Source organism: Aythya ferina (assembly GCF_964211825.1).
Source record: "Aythya ferina genome assembly, chromosome: 1".
NCBI classification, from domain to species: Eukaryota; Metazoa; Chordata; class Aves; order Anseriformes; family Anatidae; genus Aythya; species Aythya ferina.
In genome coordinates, this window is record NC_140296.1 from 174,467,115 (window position 1) to 174,485,191 (window position 18,077).

The window sequence follows — 18,077 nt, forward strand, 5'->3', positions numbered from 1 at the left end:
CCATGAAGCAAAACATAGAGACAGCATAGCCATTAGAACACTTCTGTCTGTATCTGAGAATTTAGAGATCTTATGACAACATGGGAAATGGCATTTCAAAATACTGTCTTGTCAAATGTATGTTTCATACTTTTTATTTCTCACTGCTTATGATCTGACACATAGGACTCCTAGGCTACACACACAGTTTTATAATAAACATTTTACTTACATAGATAAGTTGAACAGTCCCTACACATGCCTTTTTTATTGTATATACAGAAACAACAACAAACACATTGTTTGGTGACTTCTCACCACCACAAGCTCTACGCTTACTTCTTTATGACTCTACTTTATCAAAAGATAGACTGAATGCTAGCTAATTCTTCACCAAGAATCTCTATCAGTAATCTACTCAACATTTGTGTCAAAAACGGTATCTTAGATCTGCAAATGCAGTTGTAATTTAAAATACAAGAAAAAAACAGAGCTAGAATAACACATCAAGCTATGATTACGACAGAGATGGAAAGGCAGGAGAGAGGGGACTGGAACTCTCTCATACACGCATATGAACACAAACACTCATGCCAGCAGTCACACTCTAAGTAGGCATCACAAAACCCTTGTACAGCCTGTTCTGCCTAATGTTCAGTTTCCATGGAAGGAAGGTATTTGTGTCTCCTACGGCATCTTTACAAACACAGAGACCATCCAATTCCCAACTAGAAAACCATGAGAGAAGGCAGCAGTTCCTATCTGATTAATTTTATTTCTTTGAGCTCCATTATTCCAGTCCAGATGCACGTGAACAGTTCACCCCCAACAGTAAATGGAGAAAAGTAACAACTCTCCACACAATGCTCGAATACCGATACCAGAATATAGGCTCAAATGGAACAAAAATACATTTAAACTTGTCAGTATTTACTATACAGTGCTAACCCTTTGGAAAGCTGCACTGCATTCTCCTTTGTAGAGTCCCAGACTCCCCGTAGAGCTAAATGTTTAAAGAGTGAAGGATTTAGTCTTTAAACTGGGCTGTCTCATATTCAGAAAAGTGCAAGTATACTGCCATTTCTCCTGCAGTTTAGTTATAATTTTATTACAAAAAATTGAGACCCCATTGTGTGACAGAAAGCCTAGGTACTAATTAGACCCGGCGTATCAGACAAATGACTGTCCAGCTGGATATGTGGCATCAGGCTGACACACTGTCACTGGTACAAGCAGCAAACAGGAGGTCAGGACTTAGAGAGGTGCAACGGGAACTGCGATTAGCGCTTCACTGTCACTCACACTTAGCTTTACAAGAAGACTCCTACCCAGGCTAAGCTGACTTATAATATATCCAGGAAGGTCAGCTTAGACATGTTTTCTTTCTGTTGCTTCCAAGAGGCAGTAACTTTCCAAAACGCTACCATTATAACTTATTCACTTCCAGTTTCTTTTAGTCATTCTAGTAATACCATACCAAAACACACCATGAAAATTTGCATGAATGTAAGACAATCCATGTCAGCATTGATTAAATGTTTGGAAGGGGCTAGTTCTCTGCTCTGGATTTGAATTAAAAAACAACAACAACATGCATTTCTTTTTTGTTGTTGTTGTTGTTGTTTGTTTTGTTTTGTTTTTGGGGGGGGAGAGGAGGCAGCACAGTCAGTATTTAATGAGAATCTTTAGATGTTAATTTTTAGTATTCACTAATTCATACCTAACTAAGACTAACTGGAAGAAAATTGAATACAAAATCATCACTGACAGCTGTAGAAGCACACTGTACATGGATTCAGAAACAATGACGACCTTCCAAATCTTCTGATATTATTCCGTATCGTCTGCTTCATTATCTTTCGTCATTTGATGGTATTGCACAGTTACAGAATGGTACCTATCCACACTTATTTTAACAGCTGAAATTTTTACTTTACATTTTATTAGAGTGCTTGCCTAAGACTTTACTACTGAAAGCTAGATGTATAGTGCTTTCTATAGTTAATAGAGAAAAGGTGGCACCAGAAGGTAATCTCTCATCATGTCAGAAATTAGGCAGGTGAAGGCAATTAATTTAACTGTGGGAGAATCTCCCCCTCCATTAATTAAAGAGCAGCCTAAAAAAACAGCTTTGTTTAGAGACCAACTTGTAGATGGCTAAGGTGAAGTGTGGTTGATCCCAATGCCAGGTGTCCCTGTTTAAGTATCTAAACATGAAATATCTCGTTCTATCAGCAGTATATAATAATACTTCACAGAGTGCAAACAACAGTGTAAGAGCAACATCAGTTGAGCAACAAAAATCTTAAATGTTTCTCCCATCCAATTGATACTTCGCTGCAAAAATGAGTAAAACTACATCATGAACTAGAAGCACTAAGCTTTAACAAATCGTAGCCACTTCATTTTGAAGGCTCTTGTCTGATGGCTAAGATGGACGTGTGAGGTGTCAAGCAGCACAAGTGGAAAGGGCCATCAAGAACTGATTAATACAAATACTTAGAATGTGAACAGATTGCTCTCAGCCCATGTAAGAACCACCAGCAGAACAGATTTTTTCTCACTATCTGGCAGGTAATCAACAACAGTGTTAGGTGAAAGCAAAAGAATTTGGAGGGGAGGCTTGAATATTCCTTAACATGCTTGGGATTTACAATCGTCACATGAGAGTTTTGCAGGGTCTAGCTTCATAATTTGAGGATTACTTCTATATTGGTGCGGTAATATGGTGACACATTACCTGATAAAAACACTCATGAAACAGACAATGCTGCCTGACAACTTAAAAAAAATAAATAAAATCAATGCAGGAGTTAAAATTAAATTAAATTATATTCAAAGAGAGAAAACAACTAATTTCAAGCATCATCTGTCCAATAGTGAACATTCTCGTTGAGTTTTTTCTTTCATGGTACTTCAAAGCAATGACAGAATGGTTTTACTTTATACTTTCCAGAAAAAAATAGTCTAACAGTGAATAGAAACAAGCTAGGGAAATCTGTGACACATAAATAGTTTTTCCTCTTCATTTAAGTATTTGAATAGAGCTGTGCACTTACCACTGACACGCAAATTTCTCGCTGTCTATTTCTACTATTCCTGGTGGTGGAGCAACATGTGGTGCTGCTCTAGAGGCTGTGGGGAAGGAAAAAAAAACATTTGTTGAATGAAGCAAATGATTTTCAAAGCCATGACTATCACTGGTACAGTGTCTCCTATGCTTGTAAGCTGGATATTGCCAACTAAGATAAGTCACAGATGTGCACTAAGACTACAGATTTGCACCAGTTTACCAAAACAAAGCAGGGCAGGCCAAGGCCAGGGAAACCACTGAAGTGCAATCGTGAAGCAAGCACTTAGTGAAGAACAGCTTCCAGATTCATGATCCATGTGCTAACTCTAAGAAGGATAGAATATTGAATATGATTTAAGAGTGACAGGATACTCCACAAGAACAGGCACAAATACACAGTAACTTTCCAACTCCTAAGTTGAAACAAGTTTAAAGTAAAGAACTTTGTTACAATGTCACACTGGTTCCTTCCATTCATTTTTGTTCATCTTCTTAGTCACACTCTTTTCCATTCACTTCCACCAAGGTATCTGAACCCATTCCAGAAACAGTGACCATGAATGTTAGTATCTCTCACGTTGATTCTTCCTCCGTTTTCCACAGAATTAATAGCTTTGTTCAATCCTGCATGCACGTGAGGTATATACTCCCAATGTTGAGTCTGGTTTGCCCATGATGGCAACCAGTAAGCAATCTCCCTGTCCTTATCTCAATCCATGAGCTCTTTCCACTCTATTTTTCTCCACCTCTTTCTTTGAAGGGGAGGAGTTGAAGTAGAGCTTAGCTGCCCATCAGGGTAAAAACCACAACAATAACATATATATATATATCTCCATATGTGTGTGTATGTACATACACACACATATATATTTTATATTATATATATATACAATAAGTATAGAATTATATACACCTTATACATAATACACGCACATACACCATATATAATGCTATACTTATTTATGTAAATCAACCAGAAACCTACAAAACCTACAAAAGACAGAAATCATGCATGCCACATAGGAAACTGTAGAAGAGTATTTTCTCTCGTAGTGATACTAACCTGGGACACCTGCTGCATGGGCCTGTGAAGAACCATGATCCATTACTGGTGGTCTGACATCAGGTACTCCTTGCTGGTTAACACACTGATGTTCAATGAGTTTTACAGCAGTAAGCGCATCAGGTCCAAACATCTGGATGTCCATAGAAACCAGACATACTAATGTATCTAAAGTATTAAATGCAAAATCGACAGTGACATTAGGACAAGACAAATGAATGCAGCTGGGACATGTTGATTTGCTTTAAAATTGTCATGTGTTGAAAGAAAACAAGCCTCCGCATGCTTCCGTAGATTTTACACAATTTCTTACTGACATAAAAATATTTTGAAATAATTTTAGCTTCCATAGTTACTACTATCATCAGTTTCTTGCAGACACAGAGTTGTTATAGTAAAATTTACTACTGCAATATCTATCCCTGAGCTGTGTGCGCACACACACACACACGCAAGCCACATTTTCAACCACTGAACACAACACGTTCTGAAGTCCTTTTTCCTATATAGGTGAGAGTAGCAGATTTTGTCTTGCTTCTGCCTTACCTATGCTCTTCTCTACTTTAGAAATCTTTGTGCAGGCCACTTCTCCCATTTCTGTGAGCATGTATAGCACCTCAAGTGCTGAGATTACAAGCAGCACATCTGGCAGCGTGAGATGACATATGATCTCTTTGTAGGATTCTTGATCCACATATTCACAAATTAAAACACCATTATCTTCAGCTTTACAAAGATTTGCCAAGATTTCCATGCCTGCAAAAAAAAAAAACAAAAAAAAAAAAACGAAATAGTTTAACAGCAATAATTTCAATTCCAATACAGCAACAAGAATAGCTTGAGATCTTACCTCTCATTTTTAAAAATCTATCCCTTGACATGAGGCATTTTGTAACAGTGTGAAACATTAGATGAGTAGTTTTGAAATCAACAGGATCCAAAAGAAGCTGATAGGAAAAGAGAAAAAAAAAATATGACTAACACTATGCATATAGTGGCAACAGTTCAAATCCTTAAATATGTACATCAAAACATAAGATTCAGAAGTGGTTAAATGGAGCATAGCTAAATGGCACTTGCGTTCACAAAAACAGAACCCTGTGAGGTTGTTTTTTTATTTTAGCTAGCGTTTTTAGCCCCCTCTTCCTCTTCTACTCTGAAGTAGCAGTCTAATTTACATTTTTTTCTCAGAATAAGGAAAATAACTTTATTTCCATGCAGCATACTCAAATATATTTTAGCATCCACCAAAGAACAGAACTCGAGTAGGAACAAGCATTCCTTCCCAAAGTCTACCACAGTTGTTCATCCTACTTCTATCCACTTGTGCTTCTCTATCAGAGCTCTCAGACTTTGTAGCAGGTAACATTCTTTCTTGTTCAAGAGAAGTTGGATACGCAGTAAATGAAAACACAAACTTCTTCAGACACTCAGCAGTGGACCAATACTTCAAGTCTCATACTCTGGTATCTAACCATTTAATTTAACTGTACCTGTTATATTTAAAAATAAAAGGAATATCTGAACATAACTCCCTGTAAATTCTGCACAATTTATCTGCACAATGATATGGCAACCTGAAACAGTACATTACATTCAAATCTCTTGGAAAAGAAAAAGATGTCTCGTGATTCAGGCAGAATACCCAGCACCATAGTGGTGCCTGCTCAGCGTGGCATAAAACCCTCTGCCACCCCCTTTTTTCAAATGTTCTGTTTTGAAATTATAACTAAAGGAAGTATGAGGAGAGCAAGCTCATGTATAGTCTGCAGAATTGAGCTAGCTCCCTCCTTCCATCTGCAGAACTGAAAATTATGCAGTATGAATATCCTGTATGTCCCCACGTAACCAGCCTTCTCCATGTGAATCTATTTAAGCAAACTAACACATACAGCCTGTGTTTTACTTTTGGCCTTGAATACTTGCTTTCAAAATGCTATTTACAAATTCAGAGAATGATTTATTTACTGCTTCATCCAACGATCAAGGAAAAGTAATTCATTTAATTAACATTAAAGTAATGCCTTTATCAAATGATATTTTAATTATTCTGTTTTGAAGCACATTACCTCTGCTGCAATATTTCCCAGCGTGTCAAGCCCCAACTGCCGTAGAGAAATAAAATGACTGTGAGCAGAGAGTAGCAGGAACCGAAGACAAGTACGATTAGCTGCCAAAAGTTTAACATTTCCCTCTTCAAAAGAAAGATTACGTAAAATCACTGCGATCTGAAGAACCCGCTGCCCTTCGATATCATTAATGCCCAATTTGCGAGGTGGATGAAATAAGGATTCCCAAATCCAATCTTCTGATGGAATTTCTAGAAGGTAAATAAACAGATATTTTAGTCCTTCCTTTGCTGTATTTACAAACATGTCTGTATTAAGTTTAGTCAAGATTTCTCACCTTGAGATTTGCTTCTGTCAGAAATTAGGTCACGTACTTCAATATCCTCAACAATATCCTTCCAGAACTGAAGAAAAAAATCAGAAATACACTTAATTTTTAGGGGATTATATTTCTTGAATTAGTTATTTTTATTATTATTGTTATTACTTTAAAATACTTTTCAATAGGAAAAAGCTTATTGTTAAAAAGTATCCTAGTGCCCCCAGTCTTATGTAATAGTATCAAAACTTTTCACTCAGGGAATGATACGCAAGGTGTTCAGTACTTCTCATGAGGAAGCTCTTCCTTTCACAAGTACCAGAAATATGCTTTCATGATGAACCAATGGTACCCTTGATCTATGTTACTGAAACACATACTGAAACTACATGCATGTTCTTCCACAAACCATTACAAATCCAGCAAGTTGGAAAAAGCAGAGCTCATTTTCTTTCACTTCCTACAAGCAGTGAACTCATAAGGCAGATGACTTCTCTCAGTTTCAGTAGACCTTAGCTCCTGCCAGAAGTCCAGCAGTTAAGGTTTCTATTTGGAGAGACTTTCTAAAGCTTCTAAAATGCTTTCCACATCACCTTAAATCAATGAACAGAGAGAAGCAATAACTACTGCCACCAAAAACCTTTATAAATAAACGCAAACCAAAAAGCTTCAGCAGACTAGAATTCAAATTACTTTACAAATATATGGCCTGATCTGTAAATGGTTACATTGCTTGGCCTGGTGAAATTAACTATCAATCAAGGAATCAAAGGTTTGCAAGCTAAGAAAAATATACACTGTAATGTATACTAAAGATCTAAAATATATAATATATTCTAATGTATACATCAGAATAAAAATGTAAACTTTCATTTCACTAATGTATACACTTCTTTGACTCACTAAAGAAATAGAGCTACTCTTCTGGCTATGAACACTGAATAAAAGCACAAATAAATCTTGATAAAAAGGGAAGGATGGTACAACCAGCTGAACAGCAGGAGAAATTTTGCTATGCAAATGTAATTACTAAATTACAGCATTCATACCAAGCTTGACACTATTATTTTCTTGAAAAATATAATACTACAGATTTTCTAAATTGGAAGGAAAAGAATTTTATTTTTCACTGCAATGCTGCTAAATGACATCCAAGTGCTGTTTAGTAAAGAGGCTGACTTGCACAGAAAGGATTATTACCTCATTTTAGCCAAGACAAGAACAGCCAGATAAAAATCTAGCCTCCTACTGTTTGTGATAAACAGATTTTTCTAGTTAATACTGAGGCTACAATCAAGACCCTACAAAAGACCAAGGAATGGAGATAAAGTTCCAGAATGTACTGCATTTTGAGCTGCTTTTCCTTTTAAAGAAGGAAACTATAGCATTTAGGGAAGAGGTTTCAGTCATGATTTAAAGGGCATATAAAATATATTACTGGTAAATATACACTTTCCTTTAGGGTGTTTCCTCTTGGAAAAGGAATGAAGATAATAATCCTTCATATTTCACTGCTACTTAAAAGAAAAACCTTACAAGCTTTTAAGGATTAGCTGTTTAATCAATTAAGGATTTATTATTATTATTATTTTTACATGAATATTGAGCAGAGATACTTAACGTCTTCATCTTTAACCTGAACCTCTTTGGAAGAGGACAAAGTCAATCACAGCGCAAGGTTAAAAATGTTAAATGGTAAAACAGCAGGATCACATTTTGCTAGCTGAACCCTCCAATAACCCACTTTCTGCCTCTTAGTATTTCAGCTTACAGTCCAAAGTGAAATATTTAAAAACCTCTGGCAATAAAAAGTCTCAAAGGAGCTAATTTTTTCCATCTAGAAGGCATGTTCTCAAAAGGGTGGAAAATGACGATTTGATTTTTTTTTTTTTTCCAGACAAAAACACAACAGATACTGCTGAAGATAAAGCCTCGAAGTCCTATGGCTAAAGATGAGGACAGAAACACATTGCTGGAAGAGCACACATCTCGCCTCACACAAAATAAACAGACCCACCCTAGTTGCTAGACCAACTGAGGAACTCTCCCCTTTCGTAAGCAGCAGCCTGACAAACAATTGTAGGTGTCAGGTAGGGTAAGATCATCTTTTTCAGAAAAGAACAGAACATGGCTTCTTTCTGCCAGTTAAAATGAGAGGTTCCAAGGCACCAAAGAAAGTTTCCTTATGTAACTATTATTCTTCAAATTGTTTCATTACGTAGTCTTGCTGTGAGCATAAAATACTAACTGCTCAAACGAGAGAGTGCTTTTGCCTCAGGATTACCCATACACAAGTGCTGTTAGGTAGGCGAAGCACACCGGGATAGCATGTGTGCCCCCAGGGACTCAGTTACTCCAAGTCCTGGGGATCTGGAAGGCCTCTTTAAGGAAGAGAATCCGCAGGACTGGGCACGAACATACAGACAACACAACTTCAGAAGGAACAAAGTTGTATTATATATTTCTCTTTTGTGCTTATTTCTACATACGCTATCACTGTGGATGATCACTCTCACTGAAAACACTGCCTTCTTTACCTGCAGAAGTGTGCCAGGGCCTTTTGCTCACTAAAACCCGTAGGCTTGCTTACATTCCCAAAGCCACCCCAATCAGGGGTGTTTCAGCACCTGTGAGATGTCTTCTGCAGCAGTAAGTCAAACTTCCTGTGATCACTTTGCAGATTTTAAGATTTCAAGCATTCTGCAAAAGTTCCAGTGGTGTCACTTGAGTCCTAGCAGAGGTAGCTGTGATGTTCAGAGGAAGCTGCAGTTTCATACTTAGCTAGTACATAATCAGCTAACTCAGGAGAAAGATGAAGTAGAAAGAGCACGGTGCCTCACAGAACAAAAACCTGTTAGGAAATCCTTCCAGACTCTTCATACACCAGAACAAGGAAGAAGCTGAGAACATACAGATTCAAACCAGATGTCCAAGCAGGTAACCTGTGACAGACCATACTCTCTTCAGCCTACTCACTCATCCAAAAAAAATGTAGAAAAGCACGTTTCTACAGAGGACATGGAAAAGAATTAAACTGATTCAGCCACTCTAGCACAACCTCAACAGCCTTGTGGATGACTTGGAGTATTCAGAGAAATGCTTTCACAATCAGAAGGTCAGCAGTAAGTTCATTGATGCTTCTAGAACCAGTCTGGCTCTGGACCAGAATACTCACTTCTCGCACTGTTTAATACAAAGACATGAATATTGGTCCATATTCACATAGACGCACACCCCTAGTTCTTAGGGGAGGTCAAAACCAAACCAAACAACCTCAGGAAATGTTAAGCTACATCTTTTGTTCAACAAGCCAAGAATTTTGAGGTAGAAAATAATTCGGCAAAGTAGAAAACAAAATTAACCTACATACATTTGAGATCCATCTGTGAGAAAAGAACAAGGCAAAACATGCCACTATTTTTATTTTCCTAAAGAAAAGTCAAGTGTGGAAAAAGATAGATTAGATCAACCTGAGCATTCCTTTGAAAAACAACAGGGAAGCAAGAAAACAAGCATCACATGCAGTTATTACTTCCCTACGAAAAGGTGTGGATAGCTGCACTTTGATACCACTTATCAACAGAAATGAACAGGAAGGAAGAAAAATTGAAGCTCTTTATCAACAGTTATCCCTATATAAATGTTTTAGGTCATCGTATAATACTGATAACTGTAACATAAAGCTAAAACTTGGACTCAAACAAGTAACACTTGACTATGTGACATCTAGATGTTAAGAGATAATGGACGAGGGTTAAAGAACTTGATTCACATGCACGATCTGATTACTGACAACAGAAAAGTTCCTCTGGAAAAAGGTACACAGGATTATACATAATTCACTGAAAATCAGATTGACCAAATTACTGTCTGTAAAAAACAATGGATGTCTGAGTTCACAAATCATGTACTGCAGCAACGATCATGACTACTTATTGTCCAAGAAAAATATGAGTGCAAGTGGAGCCAAGTCTGAGCTTGACAGCTTGATGGATCACCATGAGACATGAAAGTGACATTTGAAAAGTATTTTAGGCATGTAAATTTCTAAGGACCTCTCCCTACACATTATGTGAGACAGACTCAAAGAATAAATACACAGTAAATGAATATTAAACTTACACAAAGAAAAGAGAGTTGGACGCCAAACTGATTTAACACAAGAAAGAAAGAAAGAAAGAAAGAAAGAAAGAAAGAAAGAAAGAAAGAAAGAAAGAAAGAAAGAAAGAAAGAAAGAAAGAAAGAAAGAAAGAAAGAAAGAAAGAAAGAAAGAAAGAAAGAAAGAAAGAAAGAAAGGCGTTATGCAAAGCAATAAAGAAAGGACAGAAATTGCATAAGCATGGACTTTGGAATTCCACAGCTGGAGGAGGCACCAAGAAGTCAGAGAACTGAAGGAAGGACATCCTGTCATTTTGAGTAACTACAGATTTAAGCCTGTTTGCAGGAAAACTCAGAAAGGAAGAACGCAAGAAATTAACATAGCTATAAGGGAAAACAGCAGGCATAATTAAAATGATACTCAGATTTTGACAGCTAATGGAACAGAGATTAAGTATGCATTCATGTTCACTGATTAGTAAAGATATTTGATTTCGTTTAGAGGGAAGCACTGTACAAAGCGAGAAAGTATCAAGCACTATGAATAATGGAAAGTGCAAAAGAAGATTAGAAAACTTATGTGGTGAGGATTGGCAAAACAAACACACAAAGAAACAAAACCTGATTCTCTCCAAGTTTGGTGCAAAATAAATACACTGCTATTCATCATCGCCTTCAACTGAAACGTTAGCGGTGTGAAAGGATAAAACCAAAGATTTAAGCCTCTTTCTTTGTGGATACGACATTACCAAACCAGAAGGTTGTTATAAAAAATCATGGTACTGTTAATCATTTATGAAGCTTTACGAAAAATGATCTTGGCTTACAGTGAATTCTGGAAAGTGAAGTAGGTACGCTTAGAAAAGAGAAAATAGAGCAGCAGTGATAAAACTGTATAACACACAGAGATTTCTACTTGCTCCTAAAATGCCTGATCAATGCTGACTAAGGAAAAAAGATGGACAAAATCTAAAGGAAACCTGCTGTAGTTAACCATTGCACAAAATATGCAGCAGACAGACTAAAAAATATCACATTTAGGATCAAAGTGAAAATATACTAGTAATATATATAGTTAGATGACAATGGAGAGGTAATTCAGCTAAATGAAGGCAATATCAGAAATAAGCAGTACCAGAGTTCTTCAGAAAGAGAGGATATGTAAAGTAAAATGATTTTAAGTCAAAACTGGAGGAGAGCAGAATATAAAAATCAAACTATGGGTGCTGAAACACTTGAAAAATTCTTTATGATACGTGAATAGAGAACTAAAAGAGTTGCCTGAATACCAAATAGCCAACAGTAATGACTTAGATAGCTAAAGGTGGGAGAAATGGTAATGATACTGTACTACTCAGAGTGAACTAAAATGTAGTAAAAGAATGAGAAAAAAATAATGAAAAAAAATATATGCCCATCTTTCTTTTTTGAACTGTAGTTTAAAAATACTAATACGATTAAGAGACCAAAAATTAAATCAAGTTAATTTTAAGCAAATGTTAAATAAAAACTTGGACAATTTTTAGTATAAACACAGAATTCTGAAATAACCCCAATTATATTTATAAAGATATTAAAATACAGAAACTAGCTGCCTCTATAAAATCCAGAAGTTCCAAGTTTATGGTCATGTGTTTTAATAAGCAGAAGAAAGAGCTTGGAAAAAAAGTTGATTCAGTAAATGTAGGCATATAGATGAAACATCAAATGTTCTGAACATCCCTCATTGACCATTTATATTTTGTCTATTGCATTTGAAAGCTATTTTCAGCTAACAAAGATTAGAAAGGGTTCTGTATTTTTTGCATAAAATTGACATACCAACACTTAAACCAATATTTAATTATCAAGAACCCAAATTTATTTTTCTTCCTTGAATCCTGAATTTAACTCTGAGAATCATTTTCAAAACAGCTTCAAGATTTCTAATACTTCCCTGCCAAAAACCAATCAACCAACCAAAACTCCAACAAATGAAAAAAAAACAAAAAACACATCAACTAGTGTCTGAGGGTAATGGTTACAAACTCCAGAATTTCTATCAACTCAATTCCTATTAGCTTAGAATTTGTAGATTTAAGAAATTGCTCTTTCCTGTTATTAATCTCCACCATTTCTATGTTCGTGCCATCAGTACACTATCTCTGACTATCTCTTTAGGCTCATAATTCTGCACTTCTTTTCTTCTGTTTAAAAACTCTTTTCTGTTTTCATCTTTATAAAAACATCTAATCTGCTGCCACTATAGCAGAGGAACAGACTGGAATGATAACCTTAGGAAACCGAACAAACAACTGGCAGTAAAATAAAAACAAACCAAGTAGAATTTTTAAAAGATAATGTGAACAGTGAACGGAGGGAGCACAACACACTCAATAGCCATTCTATTAATATTAAAGCTGTAAAACCCGATTTAAATGACAGATATAACCATATCTACCCTGCCAGCCACGTATCTCCATTCTACGTCAGGAAGCTCCCATAATGCTTCCTCTGTTTTGATACAGTCACAGCTGCAATACAAAATAAATGACTTCCAGTAGGAGGGTCAAACAAACGCTTTAAGTAAGATGTTCTGAAAAATCTGAATTCTTGGCATTAAGAGTTATTTTTAGATGTGGTGTTAAGTTTCTGACATGCTTTCAGCGGTATTTCACTACAGAGTGGTACTATATGTGTTGTAGGGCCCAAAAATAGAGCCTGGCGGGTATCCAAGACTCTTATTAGTAAACCTTACTGCAGCTACAGTAGTTCTACTTCACACTTGCTTAAAAACATTTATCAGAACCATCTGTCCTTATCTATCACAATAACTTAAGTTTATATAATTAATGAACATATAATGAATTAGAATTCTGGGCAATTTTAAATGTTTATAGATCTAAACATGGTACTTGTTGCTGCTCTAGATCAGCAACAGTCTGTGACAGTTTTGGATGAAGATAAAGCAGAAGTGTTAAGTGCTTACAAAACCCCACACAATCTATAGTACTCTGGACATACTGCCCACTGGAAAAGGTAATATATTATCAAGAATTATTTTTTAAACTTACCCTCAGTACACCTGAACCATGTTTACAAGTTTATATACTAGCAAAATGAGAGTTTACCTTTTTTTTGTTGTTAACTTTACTTAGGAAATTATCTTTAGGCAATCTATATATTGACATTTCAACAATATTTATCATTTATCACTAACACTACAATTGCCCAACTTGTCCCAAAATCATGTTACATAAAAAAGAAAACAAAAGTCAAATGGAAAGAGCTCCTAAAAAAAACCATCCCTATAATAACAATCTTATTAATAATATATCCTAACTAATGTATCTTTATATACTGGCAAGACATTTCAATGTGTGAAATCATTTAGAAACTGAGCAGAAAACCGGCTATCAGTTTTTAAGGGACTCATCAGCTCGCCTTTTCACTTAATAAAAAACATAAATTAGCAACATCCATTCTAATCTAGCTTCCCTCTATTTCAGCCTCATACACCCGAAATTCTATTTATGGAAGTTGCTGTACATTAGAGCGAAAATGTGAGACCTCCTTCAGGTAACAGTACATTTTGGACTCTCATTCACCTCAAAATGCTCATCTAGAGTAAGGAGGAAGCATTTACACAAAGCGACTTCTCTTATATTTTTTTACCTTATTTCACTACTAATAGAGTACATCATGCCCTCTAGTGGGAAGATAAAAAAGCCTTGTGAATTAAAAAAAAAAAAAAAAAAAAAAAAAACCTGAAACAAACTCACATTTCTAACTTAATGAAATTTGCCCTATGCTTCTTCTGGCATGGTCCTGACTTTCATAATCCAGCATGTTTGTGGTTGTTTTTTGTTTGTTTGTTTGTTTTTTAATTGAAAGATCACCATTCTTTTCTCCCGCTAAGGCTTTCCTTTCCATTTCACATACTAGTTTTCTTTATAAAAAGAAATGTGGAATCTCTTTATCCATTTGCCCACACCTATCTTTTCTAAATACTTACCTTCCTGATTATCCAAACATTTTATGATAGCTGTGATTTAATGTCCTACTATATTTAAACAAAAGGAAAATGACTGAGCAATTCAAGATACCCATGCTAGTATATCTTCATTTTTCTTCTTTTTAAAGGATTTGACACCCGCCATATCCAGTTCAAAATAATTTAATATTTTTAAAATTACCTTAACAAAATCTCTATCAGTTTTCTCCTTCCATTCTTCTCCAAATACAGCAGAAAATGATCCTAAAGCTTTAAGCATAAAAAGCAGAATTCAGTAAAAAATAAATGGACATTTTAACTTTTTACTAATCCACAAACCAAATAAAAGATTCAACAACACTACAGACTATTCCAGTGCCTCCTTTTCTTTAAAAGAATCCTGCACTAAATTGTATAATCCTGCTAAAATTTCTTTAGTAATTTAATTAACTACTACTGGAATTTTCTGGTTTAAATAGAGAATTACTAGTCTATAGGGTTTGGGAACACTATAAATAAATACTATTAAATGAAAAACTATGGGAAACTTTTCCAGAGCTCTTTTCAAGGAGACAAGATGACCACTCAATTTTCAACCCCACGTCAGCAACTAGTTTCCATGTGCAAACACTGCCTTAATAGTTAAGCGAAATCCCATTAATGTTTTCCAAAAAACAGAAGAGTAGCAGTGATAGTTTGACAGCACTCAACTGAAAGTCAATATTTAAGAAGGAAGTGTAATGAATGTTCATGGATTTTTGATGGAGCCACCACCACAGCTTTTCTAATCACTGCTGCTTAAAAGCAGCAAAGATAAGATTTGGTCTATCTAAAACTAAGCTTTGTCTTGCAATAGTTCTGTAATGAACTAATGACAGGTGAAATTACACTTAAATATTTTGGTTCACAACGTTTTACTGTTTTGAGCAAAATGCAAAAAATCTGATTTCCAAGACTACATCAGCTTTCAACTCTTACAGAAACCAAACCAAGACTTATGCAGCATTTCAAATTGTAGATATTAGACACTCCTCAAACCCCTGGGACTGTCCTAGTGCACACAATGTAATTGCCATCTCAAACTACTTGGGGCAGGTGGGGAGGGGAGGAGCTGAAAACATTTTTCTTGTTACCTAGAAACACTGCATTATAAATATTATTACTAACAATGATAACACCTTAATTATAGACAAGCCAAATCTAAAACACACAAATTTAAATAAAATTAATCAGCTATCATTTATTTACACCTGAAATTATCATGACAGTATTTTCATACTTAGTTTGCTAATTACAAATTTCATTTAATCACCAAACTTGACAATTTACCTTTTTATTTATAGCACAAAAGCACGTAAGTATTTCAAATTAAAAAATTAAAATCCGTGCTGCAAAAATAGGTAAGCATTCCCCTCTTCTTTTCCCAGTTTGTCTTAATTCATCTTCCTAATGCTGCTAGGACACTCTCTGGATTTATCCAGAAGATGTAATCTCTAGAGGTATCGAGTAAGATAAAAATGAAGTTTTCCCCAGAGAAAGAAAAGAGCAAGCCCATTACATGCTTGTCACTCCTCTTGTCACTATTGTCACTCAAATATTTCTCAATGTAAGAAATACAAATAGGGGCCAGCTATGAACAAGCCTGTGCTCTGAGTCCAATTTAAGAACTTGAAAAAATGCCATCTACTTTTGCAATGTCCAAAAGATCATGAAATAACACAAATTTAATTATTTACAAATTTCTAAATCCATAAAAGAATGCCATCAAAGGAATGGTGAGTGATGGCAAACAAAAAATTTAGAAAGCAAGCATCCTTTGAATTACTACTGTGGTGGGCTATGCTTCACTTTAGCTTCCCTTCAAATATTTTTCTTTGAAAGTTCCTGTGACTGGGATAGATGCAGATCCTAAATGATCAATATCTAATCATAACTGAAGGGCATGGGCACAAGTCACAAACGTAAGTGAGAAGTCAGAAGACACTGATGCAATATTGAGAGGGAGGGGGGCTACAAATCATTATGTAAAAAGTTCATTAAAACAATATAAAAACAGTGTACAATGTCTAGAATAGATTCTTGCCCAGAATTTTAAAACAGAAACTCTGACATACCATACTATGTTTGTGCTTACACATGCAAAGCAGATTTACACTTAACAAATACATATGATCATCTGTAGTAGCAGACAAACATATTTAGCTAAAAATGTTCATTTCAGCTATTTCTTATTGTAAAACTCAAAAAAAAAAAAAAAAAACCAGTACATAAAACCAGTAAATAATTCCTCTTCCTCACCATGAGATAGGAGCTATGCTTTTATGAGTTTTAGGATGGCTTAGGGTTACCTTCTTTTTTTTTTTTTTTCCTTCCCCTCTTCTTGACAGAAAGACAGACAAGTAATTAATAAGGAACACCTTGGCATGGAGGCCACACTGAACAGCTCAAACAGAAGAATTTATTTCACTTAGTAAAGTATTTTGATGGAATAGACTCTTTTTAAAAGCTGAAGTGCTAACACATCAAGTATCTCTTATCCCTTGTGTTTTGTTTTCTGGATTTCACTACAGTTAAATGCGAAGTGCCAGGATAAGATCTTACTGGGTCAGTTTACAGACTGCCCTTTTTAATTTGTGATTGCCATTAGAAAAGAATTATGAAAAAACATTATGTTCCTATGAATTTAGAAGAAAGCAGTAACACACTACAAAAAAATGGAAATCCATTGCTATAAATCTGAGCAACTTGAGCAATTTAACTGTACCACTACAAAACTAATTCTTAATTTTCATTAAAATGTTAAATAACACTGCTTTAAATCACCTGAGAAGTTATTTGTAATGTTCCAAGTTTGATATAAACAATAATTGTGGAAGAGGTAAAAATGAAAACTAGATACTGGTATGTTACAGTGCAATAAATTACAAACATTTTGGTTATTAAGAATTGTAAAAGATGCAACAAACAGGTATTGACTCTGTTGCAAAAATGTTGTCACATACTTACTGTCATCAAACACCCCAGCATTAGCAAGCAGTAATGTGATGATTTTAGGGTCCTTTTCAAGCTGCATGACATGCTTGCTTTCATTTGAAAGAAGAGTACATACGTTAATTGCAAAATCCACTTCATTTGGGAGTCCAGATAACAGTGAAAGCACCAATTTATTATAGTCATTTGGTGAATTAAAGTCCATAGACAGCCCATAGCTTTGACGAAGGTAATCTAAATAAGAAAAAAAATAATTAAAACAATGTTTTCACAGCTAAACTAATTAATATTCAAACTATATATTGTGCAATGTTATTATGAATGATTATTTTTAAATTAGTTTATTAATAAGGTATTGCTTTTACAGTATTCAATTTATTTTTCCATTTGTCTTTGGCCAAAATGTTGAACACATTCTACCTAGCTGTGTACCTTTCTAGTTAGATATTAATTCCTTCAACATCTCCAGAATGCAAAACTGCAATATGTTCTTCCAAAGAAAAGCTTTGAAA

The 18,077-nt window shown here is 35.3% G+C and overlaps 1 protein-coding gene across 3 annotated transcripts in view; it reads right to left on the reverse strand.

Annotated features, from left to right (window-relative positions):
• The window catches only part of ARID2 (AT-rich interaction domain 2), a 103,585-nt gene that overhangs the window by 27,061 nt on the left and 58,447 nt on the right, over positions 1–18,077 (reverse strand). For all 3 annotated transcript variants that reach the window (XM_084508263.1, XM_084508264.1, XM_084508265.1), the window contains 8 exons: positions 17,581–17,799; positions 14,777–14,844; positions 6,522–6,588; positions 6,185–6,435; positions 4,966–5,062; positions 4,662–4,871; positions 4,116–4,283; positions 3,039–3,114 (listed from right to left, as the gene is read on the reverse strand). In XM_084508263.1, coding sequence (XP_084364389.1) covers positions 3,039–3,114; positions 4,116–4,283; positions 4,662–4,871; positions 4,966–5,062; positions 6,185–6,435; positions 6,522–6,588; positions 14,777–14,844; positions 17,581–17,799 — 1,156 coding nt within the window. The remainder of the gene's footprint in view (positions 1–3,038; positions 3,115–4,115; positions 4,284–4,661; positions 4,872–4,965; positions 5,063–6,184; positions 6,436–6,521; positions 6,589–14,776; positions 14,845–17,580; positions 17,800–18,077) is intronic.